A 27,542-nucleotide genomic window follows, 5' to 3' on the forward strand; every position below is an offset into this window, starting at 1 on the left:
GGGGAGGGGAGGAAGTGAAAGGGGGAGTCCCGCAGCTGATAATAGGAGAGGGAAGAGAGCTCACGAACATATAATGATGGGAGAAAGATGGAGAGAGAGAAGGCTAAACCTAGATTTAACGGTGGTGGGATCCTGAATACCTTTACCAGAACGTTTTCAATAAACATCCATTTTTAAAAAATTCTGAGAGAGAAATGAAACCCTGTACTAGCAGGTCACCTAAAATATATATTTTTTAAAGTATGAGCACAAAAATTAACAAAAATTATAAACTTAACTTTCTTTACTTCCCTAAAATTGATAGTGTTTGCAATTATGTCTGATGAGCCATGAAGTGTCATGCTGTTCAGTGACCTTTCCCTTTACAGTCCTCTGGGTCTACACAGACAGCAGTAATGATAATGTTCCCTTTGGTCTCCAAAGCTCTGTGGGTTATGACCCAGTATATGGCCTTTCCACTATCATGCCCAGTCACATTTCTGCTTCTTTTGAAGCCAATTCTTACATGTCATTACAGCAAATGCCATAACTATTTGGACAAGATTCAATTTTTTTTGTGCTTAGTCATTGCCCTTATAACATTAAAACATATGGAGTGTACCATACGTGTCATTCTCAAGATTAAACTTTATCTTAGTAGTAGCTCATTGAGATTGCGAGAGGCACAACAGAACATGCAGAAGATAGCCTACTGTTTTAGAGCGAACTAGCTCTATAGACAAACTATATGAGATATATGAGGTAATTGTATATGTCCGGTGCAATACTTTATTCCAGTCAGTGTTTTATTAGTTACAAATTATACATCTTTTTTCCCACCACATAAGATCCATAGGATCCAGGATCACTGACGAACCCTGAGCTGATCTCAAAGGATCTTATATCGCCACCTTGTGGGTTTTCTGATTAGCTGCAGTTCAGTGATCATTAGGTCATTTGTTTGCATACCTGGATTTGTGTGGCATGATTTCAATTCTGAAAATACCAGAATTTAACAGTAAATATAAGGGAATAAGCACTTTGTAATGTTTGTGAGGATTATTGTGTATGTCTCTAGTCTACAACCACTGGCTGAGTGCTTGACCTAAGTTTGGACAGAGTAAGCTGGACATAAAATGATCATTTGTTCATATCCATTTGTTGGTTTCTTCTAATTTAGACATACAAAATCACTACAGAGTTGACCTAAATCATTGATAAACATGTTCTATCACTCATAAATTATGAAAAATGTATGAATCAGGGCAAAAATTTCCAAAACTCACATAGTATTTTGACATGTTTAATATCTTATCATGTAGCCTAATACACAATATTGCATTTTCATGATACATTTAATCCAAAACATCAGATAGAAATACTAGTATTTTAATCAGCAGTAAACTTCATTAGAGAATGTGGGGCACCTCAGTGTGTTGTGTATTTAAAATAAAAATAAAGAAAAAATAAAAAAGTATTTGTATTTAAAAAAAAAAAAGTTTCACATTTAGAAAAATGGTTACATTTCAATCCAGCTGACCATTTGGATAACTTGGGCTGTTGTCATACATCTGAGTTGCTCATCTGGATTTGCTTCCTCTCTGACAGACAGCAGTACAGTTCAAGGTCAATAGATAAGACCATTACCTCTCCCCTCATTGAATGAGGTTTCGGCTTACTTGGGTGGCCCACCAAAAGAGTGACTATAATGCTTGTCATTCTTGTCATTCTTGTCATCAATGGGGTAGTGTACTTTATCTAGGTTGGCAGACCCTCCACTACTCTGCATAGCAGGAGCTCCAGGGTTAGGGTTGGTGATGACGCCCAGGAAGACTGGTGCTTGGGTCTTATCGTCCATGAGGGCAAAGAAGAATGGCTGGTTGAGGCTAAAAGAGGGGTTGGACCGTGAGATGACCAGGCTGGTAGCTGCAGCAGCCTCTGCTCCCTCCTCAGTGATCTCCATACTGGACTTGTGCTGCACACTGGACACCAGCAGAGGGCCCTCAGCTATGGCAGCCAGGTTGGGACTAGCAAATAATTCCCCCATACCTGAGAATAGAACAAATCACACACTTAAGTATATGAGAAAGAGTGGCAGTTCTAAAGTTTTCAACAGTTTTGTTGAAGAATAAGATGGACAATTGTTTAAAAAAATCTTTATCTCACCTTTCCTTGTGCTTCAAGCCTTATTATCTACAGTATGAATGTTTTCACTAGTATACAGTGCCTTGCGAAAGTATTCGGCCCCCTTGAACTTTGCGACCTTTTGCCACATTTCAGGCTTCAAACATAAAGATATAAAACTGTATTTTTTTGTGAAGAATCAACAACAAGTGGGACACAATCATGAAGTGGAACGACATTTATTGGATATTTCAAACTTTTTTAACAAATCAAAAACTGAAAAATTGGGCGTGCAAAATTATTCAGCCCCTTTACTTTCAGTGCAGCAAACTCTCTCCAGAAGTTCAGTGAGGATCTCTGAATGATCCAATGTTGACCTAAATGACTAATGATGATAAATACAATCCACCTGTGTGTAATCAAGTCTCCGTATAAATGCACCTGCACTGTGATAGTCTCAGAGGTCCGTTAAAAGCGCAGAGAGCATCATGAAGAACAAGGAACACACCAGGCAGGTCCGAGATACTGTTGTGAAGAAGTTTAAAGCCGGATTTGGATACAAAAAGATTTCCCAAGCTTTAAACATCCCAAGGAGCACTGTGCAAGCGATAATATTGAAATGGAAGGAGTATCAGACCACTGCAAATCTACCAAGACCTGGCCGTCCCTCTAAACTTCCAGCTCATACAAGGAGAAGACTGATCAGAGATGCAGCCAAGTGGCCCATGATCACTCTGGATGAACTGCAGAGATCTACAGCTGAGGTGGGAGACTCTGTCCATAGGACAACAATCAGTCGTATATTGCACAAATCTGGCCTTTATGGAAGAGTGGCAAGAAGAAAGCCATTTCTTAAAGATATCCATAAAAAGTGTCGTTTAAGGTTTGCCACAAGCCACCTGGGAGACACACCAAACATGTGGAAGAAGGTGCTCTGGTCAGATGAAACCAAAATTGAACTTTTTGGCAACAATGCAAAACGTTATGTTTGGCGTAAAAGCAACACAGCTCATCACCCTGAACACGCCATCCCCACTGTCAAACATGGTGGTGGCAGCATCATGGTTTGGGTCTGTTTTTCTTCAGCAGGGATAGGGAAGATGGTTAAAATTGATGGGAAGATGGATGGAGCCAAATACAGGACCATTCTGGAAGAAAACCTGATGGAGTCTGCAAAAGACCTGAGACTGGGACGGAGATTTGTCTTCCAACAAGACAATGATCCAAAACATAAAGCAAAATCTACAATGGAATGGTTCAAAAATAAACATATCCAGGTGTTAGAATGGCCAAGTCAAAGTCCAGACCTGAATCCAATCGAGAATCTGTGGAAAGAACTGAAAACTGCTGTTCACAAATGCTCTCCATCCAACCTCACTGAGCTCGAGCTGTTTTGCAAGGAGGAATGGGAAAAACTTTCAGTCTCTCGATGTGCAAAACTGATAGAGACATACCCCAAGCGACTTACAGCTGTAATCGCAGCAAAAGGTGGCGCTACAAAGTATTAACTTAAGGGGGCTGAATAATTTTGCACGCCCAATTTTTCAGTTTTTGATTTGTTAAAAAAGTTTGAAATATCCAATAAATGTCGTTCCACTTCATGATTGTGTCCCACTTGTTGTTGATTCTTCACAAAAAAATACAGTTTTATATCTTTATGTTTGAAGCCTGAAATGTGGCAAAAGGTCGCAAAGTTCAAGGGGGCCGAATACTTTCGCAAGGCACTGTACCTACCTCACATATTCATCTAGTCTGCTTATGGATCCTCTACTACTTACCAATGTTGGTCAGAGCCTCCTGCAGGTCCTGGCTGTAGTCCAGTTTAAATTTGGGCAGCTTGACCTGCATGGGTCTCTCTCTGGGCAGGCGGTTGTACAGGTCAGAGATGTTGAGCTTTGCTGTGAGTGCTGACACGTTCACCTGGCCATTCATGGGCATCACTATCAGCAGGCTCATCTGATTCTTGAAGGGGAAGCGAGCCACCTGCACAGGAAGACGAGGACAATTATGAAGTGAGGTAATATAGTGTGCAACAATTTTGTGACTCAGGAAAATAGGAGGGTGAATAGAGAAATTCCAGGAGAGAAAAGGACAAAAGGAAGACAATATGTCATAAAAAAGTATGAAAAACATAAATGGTCAAGCAGGAGGGGACAAGAGGGAGTGAGAGTCTTACCTGAGCCTCCAGATCATTGTCAATGAGCAGACTCAAGGGGTATTTGGGCCCCATCATCATGTCAACATTGACCATGTGCTTGTCGTCAACATAGAAGACATCTTTGGAGGTAAATCGTGGGTCGAAGCGAGCCTTCCATTCTCCTGTTTAGGACAAATGGGTGATTATGGAGATAATATTAGAAAAAAGCATTTAAGGAAAGACATACTGATAATGCCAAACAGGAAATATAATTGTGAATTGAGTATATAGATACTATGACAAACCTTTGAAGTGAACAGCATTGATGAGCATGAGAAGCAGATTGGGTGGCAGACTGGTCAGGAAGTCGGTCACTTTTCCATTAGTGGCCCTCTCTACCCACTCGTTGACCTCAGCCAGCCCTTCCAAGGTCACTGGCTCTGAGTCATATACATCCTGAGACTGATGAACAAACTCTGGTTTGGGCTCAAACCCTGAAATAGACATCAAAAGACTCTTTCAATAATGTTATTGTGAAGTCATAAAGTCAGTAACACATCAGTACTTTCTTATATCTGGCCATTTGAAGTACTGTTTCATTCAATGTCACTTGTTTGAACTTCTGTACCCTCAAGCCTAATGTGTGTCTATTGTCATTATCTTCCTTCCATTTCCAGGTCCGTTTCCTTTATGTTCCATTAACTTCCTAACCCTCTTACTCAAGTAAGCAGTGAAGTGTTGGGGTCAATTCCATTTCAACCCCTTATCGGCAGTCAAATGACCAAATCGCACTCTGGTGGCCTCATGGGTGGAATGTTACTCGTATTTTTTATATTTTCATAATCAAAGACATTATTTTGTCGAAAATGTTGAAAATCCGGTGTTTCCATGTGATTTTGTTATACTTCACTCTTCTGTGATGTATATGAAGTGTAATATTGGGACGCAAACTCAAAATTACATTTCAACTCCATATCTGACATGGTACAGGTGTCGTCTTCTTTATTAAGCTCCTAATCATGTGTGAGGTGTATACTTTTGTTTCAAAGTAGATTTGTTTAAGATCCTGATACAGCCCACTGCAGTTATTAAGAAATAAACAAAATTCTAATTCCAAATGTTCCTCTATGAAAAGCATTTAAGAGAATTGCAATTTCAGTGTACTTGCTGAATTGACTGAAATTGAAATGGAATTGAGCCCAACCCTGAAGCAGTGAACACTGACCTGGTTGCAGGTAGAGGCGTGTAGCCACTTGCAGGTCGCTCTTGCGGAGGCGTTCCAGGAAGTTGTGTAGAGACATGTGGTAGCAGGGCAGGGTGTCACCATGGAGATGGTGCATCAACAGTTCCTCTGTCTCATTCATGGCTCCTGAGAGGCATACATAGATAGACATGACGATGATGCAACATGCTGCAGCTTATTGATTGTGTTATTGATTATTGGACTGCAACGTTGAGTGAGATAGCACACAAGCATTTAGCTGCACCTTTTACTCCTGCTCTAAACTGTACACGTGACGAATCCAATTTGATTTGAGCTCTCAACATTTACAGCAAACAAGTACCTAACAGGTTATGTTGAGTCTAATTGTCCTCTGGTCTAAAGTAGCATACTATATAGGGAATAGAGTACCATTTGGGACAGAGCGAAATAGGTTGTGATGCTGGTACTGTAAACCATGCCAAGTACAGTTGATACTGAAAGAGCATAGATGCACAACATCTACATTTCTAAAAAGTTGTAATCACTCCTACAAAAACACCAAAAACAGAACATGTTATACCCAGAGCCAGCTGGGAGAGTGCCAGGGATATGCTGAGGGGGGATATGATGACATTGGGCTGCTCAGGTCCTGTCTTCATCTGGCCCAAGAGCTTCATGCCCAGCCTCTGGATGGCACCAGCTAAGGCCTGCCTGGATTTTGGCCTGCGGGCCTGGGCCCTACAACCCCCATCCTGCTGCTGATTATCCTCCTCAGACGAGCTCCCACCTGGGGCACTGGTCGTCACGAGGGGAGGTGGGGTGCACGTATATGAGGTGGGACTTGTGTTTGGAGGCTCCTGTGTACTAGGGGCTGAAGTCCCTGATTCCTGGAAGAGTGGATGTGTTGGGTTAAGAGAATGTAGAGTGAAAAGGCACATGGAGGGTATGCAAGCTGTGTATTCTGCTTTGGCAACAGACCTCTTTAGGGTGGCTGGGCATCAATGGGATGAGAGGGACCAGAGGGATTGGAGCATCATTTGACACTTCTCCATTCTGCTTGAAGGGAAAAACAGGGATATGAGAATGTTGCACATCTTTCAGAAAAAGCACGATTGATGTTGATGATTAGTTTCAGTGCTTTACAGTTAGTCCTTGTCTGCAGACACAGAACAACAGGAGTGATAGTAGACGAAGGTCCATGTCCATGAACAGCCAGCCTGAAACAACAGAGGGTAACAAGCTATTACCCAATAAGGCTGGTCTATTCAATTCCTGTCAATGGAATGAATCACAGTTGAAGGACGACAGCAACCTGACATTTAGGATAGATAATAGTCTTTCGCAATGACAAACAAAAAACTGTTGTATCAACTTCTTTAGTATGGTACAGCAGTGTATCTCCTTTTAAAATAGAAAACATTACAAAGCAGACTATTCCCTTGAAGAAAACATGTATTTACTAAGGTATATCATACAAAACATTCACACCTGTAGTTAAACATTAAAAAAAAAATAATAATTTGTGATGCACATTTAATTTAGAAGTACATAATCCCATCTCTCCCTCTCTATATGGCACCTGGATTCTTAATTTAAAGAGACCACCTGAAAGATGGTGACTCAGTACAAAGAGTAACATTTTGGGCTCTCTTGTTCTGGTAAAGATGGTTAGCAAGACCAGCAGCTGGTAAATCTGGTTAGTTGAGAACACCAGCTAGCTGCGTATCTACATAATGGCAAGCCTTGCCACAAATACACATTGAGGGGATTTACTTTAATACTTTATGACCAAGTACATGAACTACTTGCTATTTCTTCATTACAGACCAAAAACAGGGAAACAAAATGTTAACTGTTGGCAATTGAATGGAAAATTAGGTGATATTTGGTTTAGATGAACACACAATCAAGGGGCAACCTCAAGTGTTACTCTATTACTATAACTATCTCTTACTATTAGGCCTACTACTATTACACTGAGGCAAAGGTTTAGCTGAAACATTATGACTTGAATAAATGAAAGTGTAAGTCAGTTAAATCATAAGCCATAACATAAATTTCCAAATGTTTGATCTTACCTTGACAAAATGAAGATGGGACACCTGCTATCCTGTCTAAAAAGAGAGCGACATACACACTAAACGTGCAATGGCAGAATTCTCATTTGCAAAATACTGCCAGTTGCTCAGCAGGCTGTTAAATTTCAACTTTCATTGATCTGTGCTTCATATATGTCACTACTTGTTTGTAAATGTAAATATTGAGACCGATTCAGGGGTCAAACAGTGAGCCTGACAGAGCCGGACACTTTGAGAATCAAAGCATACTGGCAAATCTGCAGACTGAAACACTAGGACTAGGTGTGAAGCAACACGTCATATGGTTTGATTACATTAGTGAGTTGTCACAGTGTTTGTGTGGGACAATAAATAAAAGCAGATAAAAAGTAATGTGGATGGAATCGCTGATTCCCAATTTACAATTGTACGTACAAGAAGTAGCCATCTGGGTATGGAGCAACTCCAATCTGAATGTTGCTACACTGCATAAGACAAATATTTTTACCACTCAACATAAACAGTAGGTGTTATCAGATCACATGACTGCAGCTGAGCTGACAGGCATTTTTCTACAAAAATCAAGAGGGGACTTTGTCCAATAAAAACCAAGAATATTGCTCACTCGGAATCACTTGAAACAGAGAGAATAATGAAAGAGTAAGATTTGGTGAAGACTGACATTGAACAGACATTTTTGATTTAACCTGAAACAAGCATTGTGTAGGTAATATTTTATTAAACCTGTTAAATAAAATAAGAACTTTGTGTACTTCTCATCAAAATGTTGTAATGGACATCAGTTTGATCTTTTTCTGAATGTCAAGGTGGTACTTGATTCCTTTTGAAAACAAAGTACATGTTTTATTATTAGAATAGAAAAGTCACAGGAAACATAAAATAAAAAAAATCTGAGTGAGCGAGTCTCGTGGGAACATGGTGACACTTGTGGCCTGTTAAACAAATGGATGAGTCAAGGTTGACCTTTCTCTCCTAAAATCAACCATACGACTGTGTTGAGGTCAAGGATGGTAATGCACGTCATAAAAGTGAAGAAGAGCATAGACACCCTTGTGAGCAGAGTAGACAGTCTTGAAGGTTGACCAAGAACAAGAGTGAAAACATTGGCAACAGGATAACAAGGTACATACAAAATTAGGTCAGATAACAAATGCCTCCGCCTAAGTACTGAAAATACATCAGGAATTAGTTTCGATCACAAATTAATATACTGATTTTTTTTATGGCTTTTTCTTGCCATTCTTTTCTTACACTGTCAATTTGTGATTACATACAAGGCATACTTATTACATTATAAAAGTCAATTGTGTCTTGGCTACGCTCATTAGTCTATGTTATGGACAACAGTCCAAACACATTGCTTGCTTAATGTCTGAGTTGGTTTCATCATGATACATTAAATCAACATTCTTTAATTAGGCCTATCACACACAAACTGATTATTTCTATCAACAGTTTAATCTTTCGGCAAACATGGTTTAGGGTTTTTCAAAAGAAATAACACTAATATTAAACCACTGATTCTTTGTAAAATAATAATCTTAAAATGTGATCTATGAGAATAGCTTGATAATGGAGCTCCTTATTGTGCAGTAGGATTTGACCATGTGACCTTGGCACACAGCAATAACAGGTTGAAGAATCACATTGTGACCACCGTCCCGCTCGTCAAGCCTTAAACTGGAGAAGATGCACACTGTCAAATGAAAAGGACTTGTGTAGGTTTACATTTTTTTCTAAATTAAATAAAAGGTGAGAGAAAGCATTACTTCTTTAGAAAGACATGGCAAACAGACTTACATTTTTATTTATTTTATCTACGAATACTGCATAGTTATTCAGTGCATCTGGTGCGATCTAATGTCAGGGAGAGAATGATGGTATGTTTGGGTGTGTGAAATGTCAGTCTTTTTGGTTGGTAGGTATGCATCTATTTGGAAAGAGCAAACACTACATCAGAGTCATTCTAGGCTCCACCTTCCTGAGCAGTTCCTCAGATCCATTCTTTTGAACAGAATATTGACCTAGTCACAGATAAGAATCTTCTTCATAATATAAGATCTATAGATGATTATGACCAAGTGTTTCGTTGCCCCGTACGGTAGAGCTATCCTTGACAGTGACATAACACTTCATCTTTATTTTGGTCGTTGACTACAGCAGAGAAGACAAGCAAAGTGCTCTCAGTTAGAGGCTCATAACTACTGTCTTGGTGCTCCTCTCTCCCTCACCCTTGTAAAAGGACGTTTTGAGGACCCCACCACTTGCCTCAGTGGGTCTAGCCTCGATCCCACACAGGGAAGAGCTGAGAGGCTCAGGATACAGGCAAAAGGCTTTAGGAATAGGACAACTTCAGCAAAAGTCAACAGCAGAATCTATAGCTAGCTGAGCCAGTGCGTTATGTATTAGCCCCTAAGCTAGCAGCCTGATGGCCCCGTTCTCTGAACCCAGCAGCAGGAGCCTCTTGGTGGGCAGCACAGCTAGGCTGGTGAGGGTCCCACGGAAGTTCTCTGAGCTAAGCTTGGTGCTGCTGGCTGGGCTGGCAGAGATGTTCATCATGGAGTACACCCCTATCTTGTTGGCCAAGGTACCCGCTACGATCTCTGCCCCGTACAGGTCGAAGGCATGGACCGGGTCAGAGGGACACTTGTACTGGTGGAGGGGCTTGTGCTCCAGATCCTTCCACACGGTCAGAGTGTGGTCAGTGGACGAACTGATGATCAGATTTCCCCCAGCAGCCTGCAAAATACACAGGTCCATAGTCAGGTACCACAGCCAGAGACAACAGCAACAGGGCATCTTGTGTGTTTACACAAACACCAAGCCACGCTCACACCCACACTTACATAACTAGAAGACAAAGAGCACTTGTGTCCTAATATTCTTTGCCAGGACATTTCTATCATCAGTGCTATTGAGGCGTGTTAGATTGAAGAGTTTCCCCGCCAAAGGCGCACCTCAAATATGGGAGTACTGAGAGTAATACATAAATATTACAGCAATGAGGAGTATGGGTCAGCTCTGGATGGACCAGTGAGACTCAGTATAGAATTTTTAATGAGTAACTCCTGTCCATATTTACCTGAACTTGAGCCTCTAAAGCCAGAGAATCCTTGACCCCACCAATCAGGGCTAAATCAAGTTTGCTCAGCTCTAGTGCTTTGTTGACTGCTTCTGAACAAACCCTCTGGGTACAACTGTCACTTGACTCATGTTAAAATTTCACCACCCCCGCAAATATGCAACAGCAGAATAAAAGAGTAAGCTGCAACTCTGCCTCTTGTTTATATCAGCTGACTGACCACTGAACATTTCATAGCCCTACATACTCCCTGAGGAGCATGTGAAGGACTGACTGGCCAGAGATGGTGCCTGCATCTGAAATGGCATCCTATTCCCTGTGTAGTGCACTACTGTTGACCAGGGCCCAAAGGGAGAGAATAGTGCCATTTGGGACACAGCCAGCATGTCTAGCAGCAGAAACATGTTGATGGGAAAAGGCCCATTACGTACCAAAGCCCGCAGGCCAAATCACTGACTGTGAGAGTGGGAGCAGTCAGTGGTAGGAGACAAGGTCCACTTTATATCTCTCAATATTCTTTGTTTATGCCGCTGGTGAAATCCAATAGCTAACCGCAGTAAAAAAGAATCACTATTCAACGGGAACATGAATGTGTATTTATTTGGAACCATTGCTCTAGCCATAGTCACTGTGAAATTACCAACACACACAGACTGAACACACACACCCACCCACCTTAATCTGCAGGATGTCCCCCTCGTGAGCGGGCCAGCCTCTCAGCACCAGGCCTGTGCGTGCGTCTAGCAGCACGATGAAGCCAGAGGAGAAGCCTGCAGCCACGGTGCGCCCTCCAGGGCTTACGGCCAGGTAGCGGATCAGACCGGCACTCACGTTGTTGTACGCCAGCCGGAACTCATGCTGTCCAAAGGGAGCACACAGGGAAAGCCATAGACAATATAAGAATAAGTGTATAAATAAGAGTGCTCTATATTTATGGGAAGAGCATGGTCTTTGGCAGGCCAAGAATAGGCAGAGAAGCAGCAATAGGCAAAAGCTATTATATTCCATTACACTGATCAATAACATGGGATAGAAAGAAAATCATGGATCCATCCCAAATGGCACTCTATCCCCTAGATGTGCACTACTTTGACCAGACCAGGAGATTAACATAAAAAGGATGGAGACTAAACAGGGAAGAAGTGAGCAGGGTAGTTATTCTCCAGCTGGGTTTGGTAGGTACCTGCAGGCCTGGTTTGCGTGGGTCGATGAAGCGGAGGACAGAGTCTGCACTGCCAAACACCACACTACAGTGAGGAGCAGGCATGGTGGTCACTGCTGTGATGGGGTTCTTTCCATCCAGGGCCTCATAGGAGCGGATCTGTTTACCTGGACACACACAGAGAGGGCTTTATTTCCCAATACTGTATGTTCAGAAGCTTTCACATTTTATTTACCTAATTTCTTATTAAATATGTAGTGGTATTAAAATAAAAATCACTCGTTAAATGGAAAACATTGTGTACTCCAACAGAACATAATCAGAGATTCAACTCAACAGGTCTCCTCCCCACTGACCTGTGAACTGGTCCCAGAGGTGCACGGTGCCGTCACAGCTGACCACCTCCTGGAGCGCCTCCAGTTGGCCAACATAGAACACAGACTTCTTATGATCTGTGTAGGTCAGCCTTGGCTCCACCTCCCGTGTCCCATCGCCGTGGTTATAGAGGGGCCACAGCTTCACCGTCTTGTCCTTGCTGCCAGACAGAAAGTAGTCCTCTCCAGCCAGTGGTGCCAAACACTTAGCCGCGCCCGAATGGCCCAGGAAGCTCTGCAGGCGGATCTGGTGGAAGTGGAAGTGGGGATCCTGCTGATTGAGACCGATCTCATACTGCCAGTAGGCCAGCCAGTTGCCCTGCAGGGAACGGCCACTGCGAGGGAGCTCTTGCTTCAGAGCGCTGTCCTCGGGGGTAGGACCCACCATCCAGGAGTAAGAGGAGAAGGAGGGGCCCAGGGATGGAGTGGTGAAAGTAGAGGCAGATGTGATGACAGGCTGAGTATGACTAGGCCGGGGGTGGCCCCAGTTGTCTAACGAGCCCAAGTTGGGGCTCCCACACCCTGGCTCAGAGTCACGGGCCACCTGGATGCGGTTGCCCACCAGATGGCTGCCGAAGGTGCCTGACTCTGGGAGGGTGTCTGAGCCCAGGGGTGTGGAGGAGCTGTAGGGGGCAGGGAAGGGGCTGCGGCCCACATGGCGTCCCAGACCTGGGGAGGGGCCAATGGAGCAGGTGGTGGGGGGCATTTCTACCCTGTCCTTGGACCCTGCTGGGGGGTTGGCATTAGGACTGCCAGGGCTCACCCTGGAGTGGTAGGACTGGGCCAAACTCCAGACCAGCTCGTGGTTGGAAACCAGCTTACGGATCGCTACATCGCCTTGAAGGGCCAAAGGACACAATGCTTTGAATACCATTAAGGACATGTAAGGAACATGTAGAATTCAGATTTTAAGATGGATTGCATGTATTTATAAACTGGTTTGTGTGTGTGTCTACCTGTCTGTGTATGTGTGTGTGTGTCACCTATGAGGCAGTAGAAGGGGATGTAGGAGGCGTATGCCATCTCAGGGTTAAACACGGCCTGCAGTTCCTCCAGAACCCCCAGCTCACACGTCACCTCTGACCCGTCCGGCGTACGCACATCCAACAAGATGTATTCTCCCACCTCCCTGCGGGGGGCGCTCTCCATCTACACCACACAGAGGAGAGGACAGAACAATGGAATGAAATAAGTCTCACCATTTAACATATGCTAAAAGATCGAGCTCACATATCAAAACGAATACATTTGAATTTTCTGGCTTTTAACCAGCCTAACTTCACTTAAACATTTTTGCCTGTTTTCCAGTAAGGGAAGTGTTTACCTGTCCCTGTAGGCACTGCAGCAGGGAGAAGACTGTGAAGAAGCGTTTCAGGGTTTCTACCATGTGTTGCTGCACCATCTCCCTACCGATGCGCAGACAGATGAGTGCCATTAGGCTGAGGGTCTTCAGACACACAGCCGAACGTGTCTGCACTCCACTGGGGAACCTGAGGACAGAACAGAGTGGCAGATTCAATAGAACTGTTTCATATTGTCTATTTCAACTCAATGTAACACTGTGAATTTATGTGGGGAAATAATTTTCCGTCTCCAAGGTCCAATGTAACACTGAACAAAAATATAAACATATGAAGTGTTGGTCCCATGTTACATGAGCTGAAATAAAAGATCACAGAATTTCACTCACAATAAGCTTATTTCTTTAAAATGTTTTTTTGTTTACATCCCTGTTAGTGAGAATTTCTCTTTTGTCAAGATAATCCATCTACCTGGTGTGGCATATCAAGAAGTTGTCACACAACAATGCCACAGATGTCTCTAAGTTGAGGGAGCATGCTGATTGTAGGAATGTCCACTAGAGCTTTTGCCAGATAATTAAATATTAATTTCTCTACCATAAGCCACCTCCAACAGCCTCTAAAATGTTAGAGTTATACCATGGCTTGCATACTCAGACATGTACGACAGTGTGTTCCAGTTCCTGCCAATATCCAGCAAAGTCGCACAGCCATTGAAGAGGAGTGGGACAACATTCCACAGGCCACTATCAGCAGCCTGATCAATTCTATGTGAAGGTGATGTGTTGCACTGCATGAGGCAAACGGTGGTTACACTAGATACGGACCATTTTTTTATCCACAAGACCTCGATCCCTAGAATGTTTATATGTGCCTTCTAAAAAACCATTGCCAGGCACCAGCAGCGAACTCATTGTGCTCCAAGCCAGGCCAGAGCACACTGCTTAGACCAGTGCAGTTCACAATGCTCTAGCAAGCCGTGAGAATACGTGATACATGATGGCAATAGTGCGTTGTTTTAATTATTTGGTTTGAAGCCTTCCCCAAACCATAGTCATAACCACTCAGAATGAATACCTAAACTTAACCCTGTGACCATGTGGACATAATGCATCAAAAAATAGAGACGTTCATCCAGAATACATTGAATTCCCAAGGGAAGCTATAAGATCTTGAGTTGAGTTGTTAGTGTGCGTGCGGTTTACCCACCCCATCCTGGGTGAGGTGAGCAGGTCCAGCAGGGGCAGCAGAACATCCTGGTTGATCTTCATCAGCATGTCCATGAGGGTGGAGTCCGACAGAAACACAATGATCTTCTGGGTCAGAACCACGGCACCCAGCAGACCTGCCTCCTTACGGGTGTTCAGACGACAGGACACAGGGGGAGACACCTGGGGGGAAAACATGCCATACAGGGTTACAACTGTGAGCCAAAATAGAGGAATGACCTCCAGAGTAGTGAGACTGTGTAGAGCTCTCGGGAAATACTGAAGTCCATTACCATAAAAAACTAAGTATATATAGATTGCATCTCAAATGACACCAGCCACTGGTCAAAAATAGTCAGCCAAATAGGAAATAGGGAGCCATTTAGGATGCACCCATAGCGAGGGCAATGAAATAAAAGACAGTATTACCAGGTATCCAATGTAGGGCAGGTACTGGTAGGTGAGTACAGGCTCTCCATAGAGGTGTGCGATGTAGATGAGACAGTCCAGAACTGGTCCTGCTGTCTGGTCTCCAACCACAGGCTTCTTCTCATACACACTGCCCATCCCAACACTCTCCAGGCTGCTCTCCTCCGACACCACCGGAGCCACAAACTGGTGCTTCTCCGGGCCTGATTGGTTAGAGGGAAACGAGAGAGTGCATACACTTGAGGGGAAAAAAACAGGCATTTCCATCAGTAGGCACTACAGAATGACAATCTCTGATTTAATATGGATATCTTAATTGATAAGGATCTCTGTAGTATACACAATCACATTTATTTTGAAGTGTGAACTGGCTGATTATGTCATAACTCAACCAGGACAAATAGAGAGTGCTGTGACTTGGTGTTTTCTGTAATATAGTATGTATGACCCGTTACAGCAAACTCCTCAGTATTTTAAAATCCTGTAGTTTCAGTGCCGACTCTTGATCAGTTACTCACCAATGTAGCAGGTGGTGAGCAGCCGGAGCAGATTCCTGGCCACATATCGAGACGTCACTGTTGGTCCAAGCTTTGCAGACAGCCATCTAACTGTCTTGCAGACCGTATCTGTAGAGAGAAATCAGTTAAATACAGTCAACACAATATTGACAATTGATATTCTCATCACCCAGAACCAAATCTCTTGCTAATCGATTTGAGTTCTGGAGGAAAAAGATTTCCAATCTCTCCTAACAAAATCCCCATCGCCTCTGCCAAAGCCCATTCCCAGTGGGGGATGAGATATCAAAACACACTGAGCAACTAAAACTTGAACTCTGCTGCCATGCCTGTTCATGTCGGGTAAAGTTCAGTTCAGCATTCATTTTTCATAGCCTGGGTTTAAGTGTTTGTGAAAACACTCCACTCCAAACATTGTTTGGCTTAAAAGAATAGAAGGAGCATATTGTTAGCAAAACAATAAGTCTGGAATTCAGGCTACATTTGTCCAGGGCAAAGTCCAGCACTGTAGCATTCAACTTGGTCTTTTCTGAATGTGTATAAAGCATTTCACCCAGTAAACTACTGTAGAGATGTCATGACAAGGTATTGTTTAAGAATGAAGGGTGCTGCTGTAACTCTGTTGGTGTTGCTGGTCTGTCTGTCTGGGGCATGGGCTCAGGGGGATCGTGGAGGGAGGGTCAAAGGGACTGAAAGTACCAGCCCTGACATCTGGACGGAGCTGAGAAACATGGTGGTGGAACAGACAGTGGAGCTGAGAAACATGGAGGCCAAATTGAGGGACAGTGAGAAACAGGTGGAGGAGCTGAAGAGAGAACACAGGTAATCATCTGTCACCATAGCACGTACACTGAAGGGAGCACTACTGCAAACCAAAGGTGCTTATCATCGGCAGTGTATGATACATCTACTGTAGTCAAGGAGTGACGTGAGAGAACATCAACATAAAACAGTTGCCGATGTTAAGAATCTATAGTAGGATGGCCAGAATTCGTGACTAAATCAATCCCAAAAAATATAATTAATTCAGGGAAATTGCGTCGCATCAGCTAGGTTGGATTCTGTGCAAGAATTTCAGCTAGTGGCTACCGGACAGACTCACTTTCCCATTGAACTCATCTTTCTTCTCCAATCAGCAGGGCATAAAAATAAAAATAGGTAAGATTGATATTTATTTTTAGGCATTACATGTAGTATTTTCATATTTTAGTTTATGCTTTAGTTTTTGAAATTCCTGTTCTTTTCAGAAGATTTCACAAAAACAAGCGTATCTCTGAACTGTCAACAGAGTGTATAACAAGAGTCTCTCTGAACTGTCAACAGAGTGTATAACAAGAGTCTCTCTGAACTGTCAACAGAGTCTCTCTGAACTGTCAACAGAGTGTATAACAAGAGTCTCTCTGAACTGTCAACAGAGTGTATAACAAGAGTCTCTCTGAACTAACAGAGTGTATAACAAGAGTCTCTCTGAACTGTCAACAGAGTGTATAACAAGAGTCTCTCTGAACTGTCAACAGAGTGTATAACAAGAGTCTCTCTGAACTGTCAACAGAGTGTATAACAAGAGTCTCTCTGAACTGTCAACAGAGTGTATAACAAGAGTCTCTCTGAACTGTCAACGGAGTGTATAACAAGAGTCTCTCTGAACTGTCAACAGAGTGTATAACAAGAGTCTCTCTGAACTGTCAACAGAGTGTATAACAAGAGTCTCTCTGAACTGTCAACAGTGTATAACAAGCGTCTCTCTGAACTGTCAACAGAGTGTATAACAAGCGTCTCTCTGAACTGTCAGAGTGTATAACAAGCGTATCTCTGAACTGTCAACGGAGTGCATAACAAGCGTTATATTTTCAAAGCCTTTTATATTTTATTCAGATTGTGTCATGATAACTTATATCTTTTTGCGACCCGCAGAAAACAACTTTGAAGATGACCACAAAATACAAAATCCTCAACAGCTGTCTCAACTGATATGTTAATGATGTGTTAGAGCAACACCGCACTGAACGATCCAGAACATGAAGAACCCTATTTTTCTAGGCAACATGTTTTTTATTAACATAAAGAAGTGAAACTTCATGGCCAAAGAGCATTTTCACCCACAGATTGGGTTGATATGACTGTTTACTGTCAGTCCGAAAACCCTTTTTTTCCCCACACACAAAGAGCAAAGATTATTTTACTGGAACTCTCGTTAGAAGTTGAAAATGTGAACAATGGAACATTAGGTCTATTTTATATAATTTTAAAAAACAACTTTTGGGGTGATACTATAGCAAGACTACTTTTGGGGTGATACTATAGCAAGACTACTTTTGGGGTGATACTATAGCAAGACTACTTTTGGGGTGATACTATAGCAAGACTACTTTTGGGTGATGGTAGAGTAAAAAGATCTGTAGTAACAGTCTAGGCATTCATACATCAGATATTTGCTACAAACATTGAAGGGTAGGGTATATTTCAGACTGCGACAGTGGAATGTCTTTCCAAAGTGCACTTTGGAGCAAATAGGCCTAATTGCTTCTCAATATTGAATGCCTTTTTTCTTTGTCATTTTAGCCTTGGATGCCAGAATGACAACCAGTGAGAGCCAGGTATGGGATCTGAAGACAGAATGCAGGTAAAACAGATGAATTTAACACCAATTTTACGCAAACAATTAACTATTGTTCAATAAATCCCATTCAACATGATTTATTGAACAAACAGGATGAATTGAACAATAGTTACAATTGTTCATGTTGTGTTCTCTCCTGTGTCCGCTGAGCAGGCAGACCCACGGTGGCATTCTATAGCTCTTTGTCTAACTCGGGAGCAATGCATGTCGGACCCTTCAACAGTGAAACCACATTGGTCTACAAAACCGTCAAACATTGGCAAGGGCTACAACCAAACCACAGGTAGTGTCTTCAGTGCTTACACACCAACCTACATGTTCACAGCAGTGGAGGCTGCTGAGGGGAGGTTAGCTCATAATAATGGCTGGAAAGGAGCGAATGGAATCAAATACATGGAAACCAGGTGTTTGATACCATTCCACTCAAGCCATTACCACAATTCCATCCTCCCCAATTAAGGTGCCACCAATATCCTGTGATCCACAGAGTCCAACATCCCTGGCAGGCAGCTCCAGTGTCTAAGAGACACCACACAGTGTGGTTATGGTATGTCAGTAGAATCTCACCTAGAAGGATCTTGTGCTCTTTCTCCTCCGAATCCTCTGAAGAGTCATGCTCATCCTCCACCATGTCTTTCTGTGCATCCTCCAGCTCCATGCCATTGACAAACTCTCCCTCCAGGGTGGCCACTGTCTCCTCTGTGCAGCCAGATAGAGTCAGTTCTAGGCTGGGACCACTGCCCTCCCCTGTCCCCCTCTCCTTCCCCTCCTCAGTCTCCTCCTCCAGCTCCCCTCCCTCCTCTCCCTCACTGGCCTGCTTCAGGTCCTGGCTGCTGTCAGCTGACTTCAGACTGGCTCGGTCCCGAGTGGAGTCGGCGTCTCCGATAGAGACCTCGCTAGTGCTGCTCTTGTCGCTCAGTCTCCCCACGCTCAAAGACTCCTGGTCCTGCTCATTGCCTCCTGCTGCTGAGTTCTGGTTCTGCAGTTTCCCCCCAGTGGCTCCCCCTGCTCCATTGTTGACATAGAAGCCATTCTGGAAGTCCTCCCCCTCTGAGAGGAACACCTGGTCGTTGAGGCTGATACCTGAGGAGTAGTCCACCAGCCCTGGGTCTCCCCCCACTCCTACACCCCCAGCCCCTCCACTGCCCCCTCCCACCTTCCCACTCACAGAGCCTGAGGACGGCCTGCCTTCCTGGTAGTCCTCCTCCTCCTCTCCTAGGTCACATGCCCCTCCCCTCAGGCCTTTGCTGGCCTCCCATTGGGGCTCAGAGCCCGAGCTGCAGCTCTCGAAGCCAGATATGATCTGGAGCACGTGTGGCAGGAGGCTGGACAGGAAGGCCTGCAGACCCAGTCTGACGATCAACTGCAGAACAAAGCAGTCTGTGTAGAGGTAGAAGCGACCTCTGAGACACCGCGGGTTCTCATACACACTGACCAAGGGCTTCAGGAGATACTTGGCTGCGTTTCGAGGCCCGAGTACCCTAGAGATGGGCTCAAACAGGTACCAGGCAGCATACACAGCAGTGGACTCCTCTAGCATGAGCGCCAGCACAAAGGGCAGGAGGATCTCCAACCCCTCAGCTGTGATGACTCCCTGTAACAGTGTCTCCAGCTGCTGCCATAGGTGGAAGACCACATCGCGACCTTGAAGGCTGCAGGTGGTCTCCATCTTGGAATGGTAGGAGTAGATGAAATGGTGCAGGGCAGGGAAATATGTGGGGAAAGGCAACGGGGAGAGGATGGGGCTCAGTAACTGACAGGGGTTTGGGGGCGGGAGACCCTCATAAATGGGGTCGTATTTAAAAAGAAGAGGTCGAGGACCACATGGTTTCTCTACTTTGGCTTTGGAGGAGTGCTGGCGTAGATGTAGCAGTGTCTCCAGAGCATGATGCAGTGGCAGGGGCACGTCACGCAGGCTGGCCGAACATAGCTTTATCACAGCCTGGAAGCGCTCACTCAGGGGAGTGCCTGGTTTCACACCCCGCAGTTTAGACGAGTAGAAGATCTCGGCTATGAGGACACCAAGAGCCTGCATGTCCCTCTGGTAGAGTTCTGCTAACGAGGGGAGACATTGTGGAGCTCCTGTCCTCTCCTTCCTGGAGTCAGACTGGTGCCAGACTTGTGCATGCAGGCTCTTCACCAGGAAGTTGTTGAGTTTCTCCAGCTCTTCCAGAGGTTGAAGGGGGCTGAAGCCCTCAGGCAGGGTGATCTTCAAGTCCTCTGTGTTGGTGGCACCACTCAAACTCCCCTCTCCATGCTTCTTGTTTATGATGCCCCCTCTCTGTAGCATGGCACTACGTATGCCAGAGCCCAGGGCACTGGTGGCATTACCTGCTGTCCCCTCCCCAGGGAAAGAGCTGGGAGACTGGGACACCACCATGGCTGGGTGCTCTCCTCCAGTCTTCCCCCCAGACCTTGCGGTGCTGATGAGAGGTAGAGGAACAGAGGAGGTAGTGGAGGTGCCAGTAGAGATCCCTCCACTGAGTGAGTCCAGAGCCTCCATACCTTGTTCTAGCTCTTCATCTCGGTCCACCATGGTCCAGCCACTGGACTCACACCCCATGGCCTCTGGGACCATTCCGTCCACCATGGCATCTAGCGGTGGGGTCTGTAGAGGTGGCACGTTGAGAGTTGCGGGGCCCAGGAGAGGGGGTTCAGGTGGCGAGTACTGGTAAGGTGCAAGGCGGGGCGGGTGGGGCTGGTCAAACAGCTGGACTACCCCGTAGCTGGTCAGATGGGTGTGGTTGTCCACCAGGTGCAGGCACACATTCTTGGCCTTGACGGCTTCTTTACCGGACAGCTTGTAGCCGAACGTCAGGTCTATCCAGTAGTGCAGCTGCTGAGACACCTCTCGGCTCTCCAGGAGGCATCTGTGAACCTCAATGAACTCCTCACAGGAGTTACACCACGGGGGAACTTCCAGATCTGGCATGTCAGGGTGGATGGAGCGGAATATAGAGGGATCTGTGTAGAACTCTGGGATACACTCATCCGGGGTCCAGCTCTGGATGCGTTCCATACTGGCTGGGTATTCGTTCGGTTCCCACTGAGACCTGACGTGGCTGCACAGCACTGACTTGGGTGTCTGCCGGGCCCTGTAGACATAGTAGGTGATGTCTGACAACACATCTGAGATGTGATGGGGCACGTGTAGGTGTTCAGACTGCCCTGAACCACCGGCACCTACAGATCCACCCAGACCCAGGTCTCCTATAATACTGACTGCCCCACCTCCATTAGCCACCGCTGCTGCAAGGGCTTCTTTGGTCATCTCATAGGTAAAGTCCAGCTGTTTGTCTCCTTTATTCAGCCTGAACTTGGACCGCCTGAGGTCACGGAACCTCCCATATGGCACAGTGAAGTCCACCACCCAGGGCAGGACCGGGTGGTAGTTAGGGTCTCCCTCCCTCCGTCCAGCTAACCGGTTCAGCTCCATCAGGTAGCGGAAGTTGCTGACTCTACCATGGACCCAGTCCAGGACCAAGGACTTGAGCTCATCAAAACAATCTCTGCACAGCCTCTTATCACGGTCACTGTACACACCTTGGCCCTGGTCCCTCGCCTTGATGCTTCTTGGCACTTGTCCCTCAGTAACATAGCATTCAGCCTCTCTGTCGTCCCCCAGCACTTCATAATGGGCCAGGGTGACCTTGAGGCGGCTGCAGAGCTGTTCGTCCACTGCTATGTCCTGCAGGGAGAGCTCTCCACAGGACAGCCCTGATGCCTGACAGGCCCGCAACGCGATCAGTAATTGGTAGAGGATGAACAGCACTTTGGCATGGCTGTTGGCCAGCTTGGCTGGGCTGTAGGTGACGATGTCGTGGAGTGAGTACTGGGTGTATGGGAGAACCACGTAGAGCATCTCTGCTGACTCTAGTAGGCACTCAGCAGGGAGGACGTTAGGACACAGTTGGTCTGAGGGGTGCTTAGAGGAGGAGCTGCTTGGGGATAATGGGTTGTCTTTGTCCTTATCTCTGGCAGGGGAGAGGGATGGCGACACGGGGATGGAGACAAATGTTGAGCAGAAGAGCTTCTGCAGCGCTTGGCGCACTGCATCTATGGCTGCTACATGCATCTGCTCTGTAGCCCCTGAATAGGGCTGCACGTGGCTGTGATGAGCATCGCACCACAGATTTCTGTTAAAGGACCAAAACAGATATGAGTACGGTAGAGACTCTCAATCATGTTTTATTAGACATATCCATAAATGTATTACATTTTGAGGGTCACATTTGACAATTAATTTATTAGGAGTTGAACATTAGAACTTATATTGAAATTCTTAAAATACTATATAACATTATTTCACAATTAAAGTATTTATGCCATTAAAATTGGAAAAATACCTGAAATTACGTTGTGATACACCCTGCATGGTCTTCATGAAAGAATCCTGGGAGACTAGTTGGCAGCCTGGGTCCCTTGTCAGCCTGTAGCTCAGCTTGATCTTCCTTAGGCCCTGGATGCACACTCGGGTCCAGCCAGGAGGCAGCTTCACAAGGGAGCACTGGAGGTAAGTGCGAATCTCTGCTTCACTAGCGCTCTCTGAACGGGCACAACGGATGACCCTCCTCTCCCTTAGGCCCATCACCCAGCGGGTGGGGACCAGGGCCACCAGCTCTTGAGGCCGGGGCCCTGGACCTAGCTGCCGACGGTCCACCCCTAGGTCCTTCTCTACAGCCGACACTAGCCACTCCATGGTGACCTACTCTTCAGACCTGACAGACAGGAGTGACAGACAGGAGAGTCACTGTCCTGCTGTCGTCCCACTCCCTCCTCACTATAAGCAGAGGATGCCTCTCTCTCACCCTTCCATGGAAGGCGTAAGTGCTGACCTGTAGGAGCAGGGTTGGGACTGACAAGGTTTCCTGTGAAGACATTTGAAACAGAATATAAACAGAATTTTGGTAAGACGGACCTGGTTTTAATAAAAATAAATCTGCATATAAAAAAAAAAAGACTTCATTATACAGTAAAACTAACGCGTGAGCTTGTCCAGGGGTGGTGCTGCTGACATGAATGATAGCTAAGCTGCTACTGCTTATTATCTATCCTGTTGCCTAGTCACTTGGCCCCTACCCATATGTACATATCTACCTCAATGACCTCGTACCCCTGCACATCGACTCGGTAGTGGTACTGTATAAAGTTAGCGTTACTCATTGTGTATTTATTCCTTGTGTTAACTTTCTCTCTGCATTGTTGGAAAGGGACCGTAAGCATTTCAATGTTAGTCTACACCAGTTGTTTACAAAGCATGTGACAAATAAAATTTGAGCTGTGAGGTTGTCAACTTCACTCGTTAGGCTAAGCTCTACTCAAGTGACTCTCCTACTGCCTATCTAATGGCTTTTCAAGGGAATAAATTGATCCAGCCAGCTAATCAACCCAAGTACAGCAAGTGAAAGCTCAGTGGAAAATTAAGGAATATGAAGTGACAGCTGCTAGTTATTATTGTACTTCATCTCCCACTGAGCCATTGGATAAGCAGTAGTAGAGTCATGTGAGCAGAGCTTAGCCAAATAAGACAAGAACTGTCTACATGCCACGCATCACTTACTACGGCCATTGAGACTCCCAGCTAGCTAGGACAGGGTCTCCCATTGTGACTAGAGGTCGACCAATTAATCGGAATGGACAATTTATTAGGGCCGATTTCAAGTTTTCATAACTATTGGAAATCGGTATTTTTGGATGCCGATTTAAAAAAATGAAAACACAAGGCAAGTCGGTTAAGACCACATTCTTATTTTCAATGACGGCCTAGGAATGGTGGGTTAACTGCCTTGTTCAGGGGCAGAACGACAGATTTTTACCTTGTCAGCTCAGGGATTCAATCTTGCAACCTTACGGTTAACTTGTCCAACGCTCTAACCACCTGCCTCACGAGGAGCCTGCCTGTTACGCGAATGCAGTAAGAAGCCAAGGTAAGTTGCTAGCTAGCATTAAACTTATAAAAAACAATCAATCATAACCACTAGTTATAACTACACATGGTTGATGATATTACTAGTTTATCTAGCGTTGCATATAATCGATGCGGTGCGCATTCGCAACAAAGGACTGTCGTTGCTCCAATGTGTACCTAATCATAAACCTCAATGCCTTTCTTAAAATCAATACACAGAAGTATATATTTTTTAAACCTGCCCATTTAGCTAAAAGAAAGGTTAGCAGGCAATATTAAACAGGTGAAATTGTGTCACTTCTCTTGCGTTCATTGCACGCAGAGTCAGGGTATATGCAACAGTTTGGGCCGCCTGGCTCATTGCAAACTAATTTGCCAGAATTTTACGTAATGATGACATAATATTGAAGTTTGTGCAATGTAACAGCAATATTTAGACTGATGGATGCCACCCGTTAGATGAAATACGGAAGGGTTCCGTATTTCACTGAAAGAATAAACGTTTTGTTTTGGAAATGATAGTTTCCGGATTCGACCATATTAATGACGAAAGGCTCGTATTTCTGTGTGTTATAATTAAGTCTATGATTTGATAGAGCAGTCTGAGCGATGGTAGGCACCAGCAGGCTCGTAAGCATTCATTCAAACAGCACTTTCGTGAGTTTTGCCAGCAGCTCTTCGCAATGCTTCAAACATTGAGATGTTTATGAATTCAAGCCTATCAACTCCCGAGATTAAGCTGGTGTAACCGATGGGAAATGGCTAGCTAGTTGGCGGGGTGCGCGCTAATAGGGTTTCAAACGTCACTCGCTCTGAGATTTGGAGTAGTTGTTCCCCTTGCTCTACATGGGTAATGCTGCTTTGAGGGTGGCTGTTGTCGATGCGTTCCTGGTTCGAGCCCAGGTAGCGGCAAGGAGAGGGATGGAAGCTATACTGTTACACTGGCAATACTAAAGTGCCGATAACAACATCCAATAGTCAACAGTATATGAAATACAAATTTTATAGAGAGAAATAGTCCTATAATAACTACAACCTAAAACGTCTTACCTGGGAATATTGAAGACTCATGTTAAAAGGAACCACCAGCTTTCATATGTTCTCGTGTTCTGAGCAAGGAACTTAAACGTTAGCTTTTTTACATGGCACATATTACTTTCTTCTCCAACACTTTGTTTTTGCATTATTTAAACCAAATTGAACATGTTACAATATTTATTTGAGGCTATTGGTGTATTACAAATAAATAATAAATCGGGCCGATTAATCTGTATCTGCTTTTTTGGTCCTCCAATAATCGGTATCAGCGTTGAAAAATCATAATCGGTCGACTTCTAATTGAGACTGCTAGCTAGCTAGGACAGCGTCTCCCAAACTAGGTCCTGGAGCCCCTCCCTGGGCGCACCTTTCGGTTTTTGCCCAAGCACTACACAACATATTTAAATAACTAACTCATCATCAAGCTTGGATTGTTTCAATCAGCTGTCTAGTATTAGGGAAAAACCCAAAACGTGCATCTAGAGGGGGCCCCCGAAACGAGTTTAGAGAAACCTTGAGCTAGGACACTGCCAGTGTTGTTTGCCTCGCCTGCCGAGCACTGCTTTCCAGTAGTTATTTTAAAGTTAAAATCCTTCTTTGGTGGGGATTTTCGGCGGTTGGCATTCAACGTTGGTGCATTACGTTACCGCCAACTAATGTACTGGAGTGTGGGCCAGAGACAGCGCTAGCAGCCTCAACGGCAGTTGGCGCTGCATGTAGTAGTAACCAGTCTTGCATAGACATTACTAAACGTGACTGGTACCACAGACAGAAGAGGAAGCGAGACACCACTCGCTGTTTTTTTCTGGTTCAATGAAAGTCAATAAAATAGCTAAGTAGACAAGACTCAGGTGCCATTGCTTTAGTGTCTGTGATACATAGTTTTTTTTCCATGGTAAATGGCCTTAATGAACTACCTTCATGTATCCACCATCTTTGGTATAGTACTAGCAATGTCAGTGTTGTAACTAGCTAGTGAGCTAACTAACTAAAACTATCCCATTGCAGTCTCCGAGTCCTACGAAACTTTATAATAATGCATACACAGAAACTGAAATGCATTCAGCGAGACACTCGCTAGCTAACTTAAAATACAAGACATAAAAGATTGCGAGCAATTTCATTAGCTAACGTTAGCTAGCTGCAAGCTGTCTACCTAACTTAGCTCCCTATTTATTTTGCTAGCTAACCTAGCTTGTATGAGCTCCTCACGTACCTGTGACAGTAACTTATACAACGTCTGGTTCCATACTGAGTCCGAAATAAATTCATATGTTCTATTTGAGTGGATGCACAAGTGTACTCACTCTTTCAGAAGCAACTTCGGTTAATTGGGTAACAGGAAAGAAGTAGCCAGCCGAGGATGTTTTGAATCCGATAACTCACATGACCCCCTTCCCTATTCCGTGCGCGCTCATGTGATTCCCTCTTCTTCTTCGATACGGTTTAACGGCAGTTGGCATCCAGTAAAACGTTGCATTACCACCACCTACTACACTGGAGTATAACTCCCCTATACTTTACTTGAAAATAAATAAATACCCTACCATCTAACACTACACTCACAAAAAAACCTACGCCACTATTTAAATAGCCCGAAAGGATGGGACACCACCACTTAACACACCCTGTAGCTCTTCTGACCTCAAGTCTCGCACACCCAAATAACTCTGCAGCTGCCACCACAACCTACATTTTCTGTGACTTACTGTTCCATCCCTACAGTACAGTTCATAGCCATTGCTATGAATGCAAAAAAATCCAATATTACTGAAACATATACCACTTGTTGGTTTATCCCTCTGTACTGGTACAGATCTACAACTCACATCACTCCTTTCAGGATCCCTCCCCCATCTTCCTCTACTTTCTTCACTGCCTCAGCATATGACAACTTCTACACTACTCTAACCCTGGAAACCTTAACCTGCCTCTTTCGCACTCAACATTTCTGAACCCCAGCACCATCGGCACCCCTAAAATTAACACATACCACTAATTTCCACAATGCTACACATTTCTTTGTCTCACACCTAGGAACATCCCTCCTACACACTGCTGCCACATGCCCATAAGCTTGACACCTGTAACAACATAATATATTTGGCACAAAAGCTTGGACAGGATAACTTTTATTAGAGGTCGACTGATTTATCAGCACGGCTGATTAATTAGGGCCGATTTCAAGTTTTTATAACAATCGGTAATCAGCATTTTTGGACGCCGAATATGGTCTATTACATTGCATTCCACGAGGAAACTGTGTGGCAGGCTGAGCACCTGTTACGCGAGTGCAACAAGGAGCCAAGGTAGTTGCTAGCTAGCATTAAACTTATCTTATAAAAAAACAATCAATCTTCACATAATCACTAGTTAACTA

At 44.5% G+C, this 27,542-nt stretch overlaps 2 protein-coding genes across 3 annotated transcripts; both read right to left on the reverse strand.

The window, feature by feature from the left end:
* Window positions 1-1,268: 1,268 nt before the first annotated feature.
* Window positions 1,269-7,757, reverse strand: serpinf2b (serpin peptidase inhibitor, clade F (alpha-2 antiplasmin, pigment epithelium derived factor), member 2b). Its single transcript, XM_024445190.1, has 9 exons — window positions 7,523-7,757; window positions 6,588-6,661; window positions 6,423-6,497; window positions 6,025-6,331; window positions 5,466-5,609; window positions 4,546-4,734; window positions 4,280-4,422; window positions 3,882-4,086; window positions 1,269-2,028 (listed from the first exon to the last, which is right to left on the reverse strand). Exons 2-9 carry the CDS (start codon window positions 6,648-6,650, stop codon window positions 1,655-1,657), a joined length of 1,500 nt encoding a protein of 499 aa, XP_024300958.1. The 5' UTR covers window positions 6,651-6,661; window positions 7,523-7,757; the 3' UTR covers window positions 1,269-1,654.
* A 463-nt stretch (window positions 7,758-8,220) lies between these two features.
* Window positions 8,221-26,590, reverse strand: wdr81 (WD repeat domain 81). Of its 2 annotated transcripts, none has more exons than XM_024445188.2 (12): window positions 26,470-26,590; window positions 22,563-23,084; window positions 18,784-22,352; window positions 15,597-15,704; window positions 15,079-15,281; window positions 14,651-14,832; window positions 13,465-13,630; window positions 13,124-13,289; window positions 12,123-12,977; window positions 11,788-11,933; window positions 11,280-11,462; window positions 8,221-10,261 (listed from the first exon to the last, which is right to left on the reverse strand). In XM_024445188.2, exons 2-12 carry the CDS (start codon window positions 22,913-22,915, stop codon window positions 9,935-9,937), a joined length of 6,258 nt encoding a protein of 2,085 aa, XP_024300956.1. In that variant the 5' UTR covers window positions 22,916-23,084; window positions 26,470-26,590; the 3' UTR covers window positions 8,221-9,934. The 2 variants fall into 2 exon arrangements, with proteins under 2 accessions (XP_024300956.1, XP_024300957.1); XM_024445189.2 differs by having other exon boundaries at window positions 26,379-26,585.
* Between the last annotated feature and the right edge of the window lie 952 nt (window positions 26,591-27,542).

Source organism: Oncorhynchus tshawytscha, linkage group LG14 (genome assembly GCF_018296145.1).
Source record: "Oncorhynchus tshawytscha isolate Ot180627B linkage group LG14, Otsh_v2.0, whole genome shotgun sequence".
Lineage (NCBI taxonomy): Eukaryota > Metazoa > Chordata > Actinopteri > Salmoniformes > Salmonidae > Oncorhynchus > Oncorhynchus tshawytscha.

Bases quoted from the DNA above. Each gene is read 5' to 3' on its own strand.
- serpinf2b (XM_024445190.1), bottom strand. From the start codon at position 6,650: ATGGACATGGACCTTCGTCTACTATCACTCCTGTTGTTCTGTGTCTGC. The intron at 6,332-6,422 runs GTCTGTTGCCAA...CCACTCTTCCAG, and splicing joins TGCCCAGCCACCCTAAAGAG to GAATCAGGGACTTCAGCCCC. The intron at 2,029-3,881 runs GTAAGTAGTAGA...TTCTATTCTCAG, and splicing joins GGAGGCTCTGACCAACATTG to GTATGGGGGAATTATTTGCT.
- wdr81 (XM_024445188.2), bottom strand. From the start codon at position 22,915: ATGGAGTGGCTAGTGTCGGCTGTAGAGAAGGACCTAGGGGTGGACCGT. The intron at 14,833-15,078 runs GTAATACTGTCT...TTTTCCCCCCAG, and splicing joins TGCCCTACATTGGATACCTG to GTGTCTCCCCCTGTGTCCTG. The intron at 11,463-11,787 runs GTACCTACCAAA...CCCTTTGGACAG, and splicing joins CACGCAAACCAGGCCTGCAG to CATGAGTTCCGGCTGGCGTA.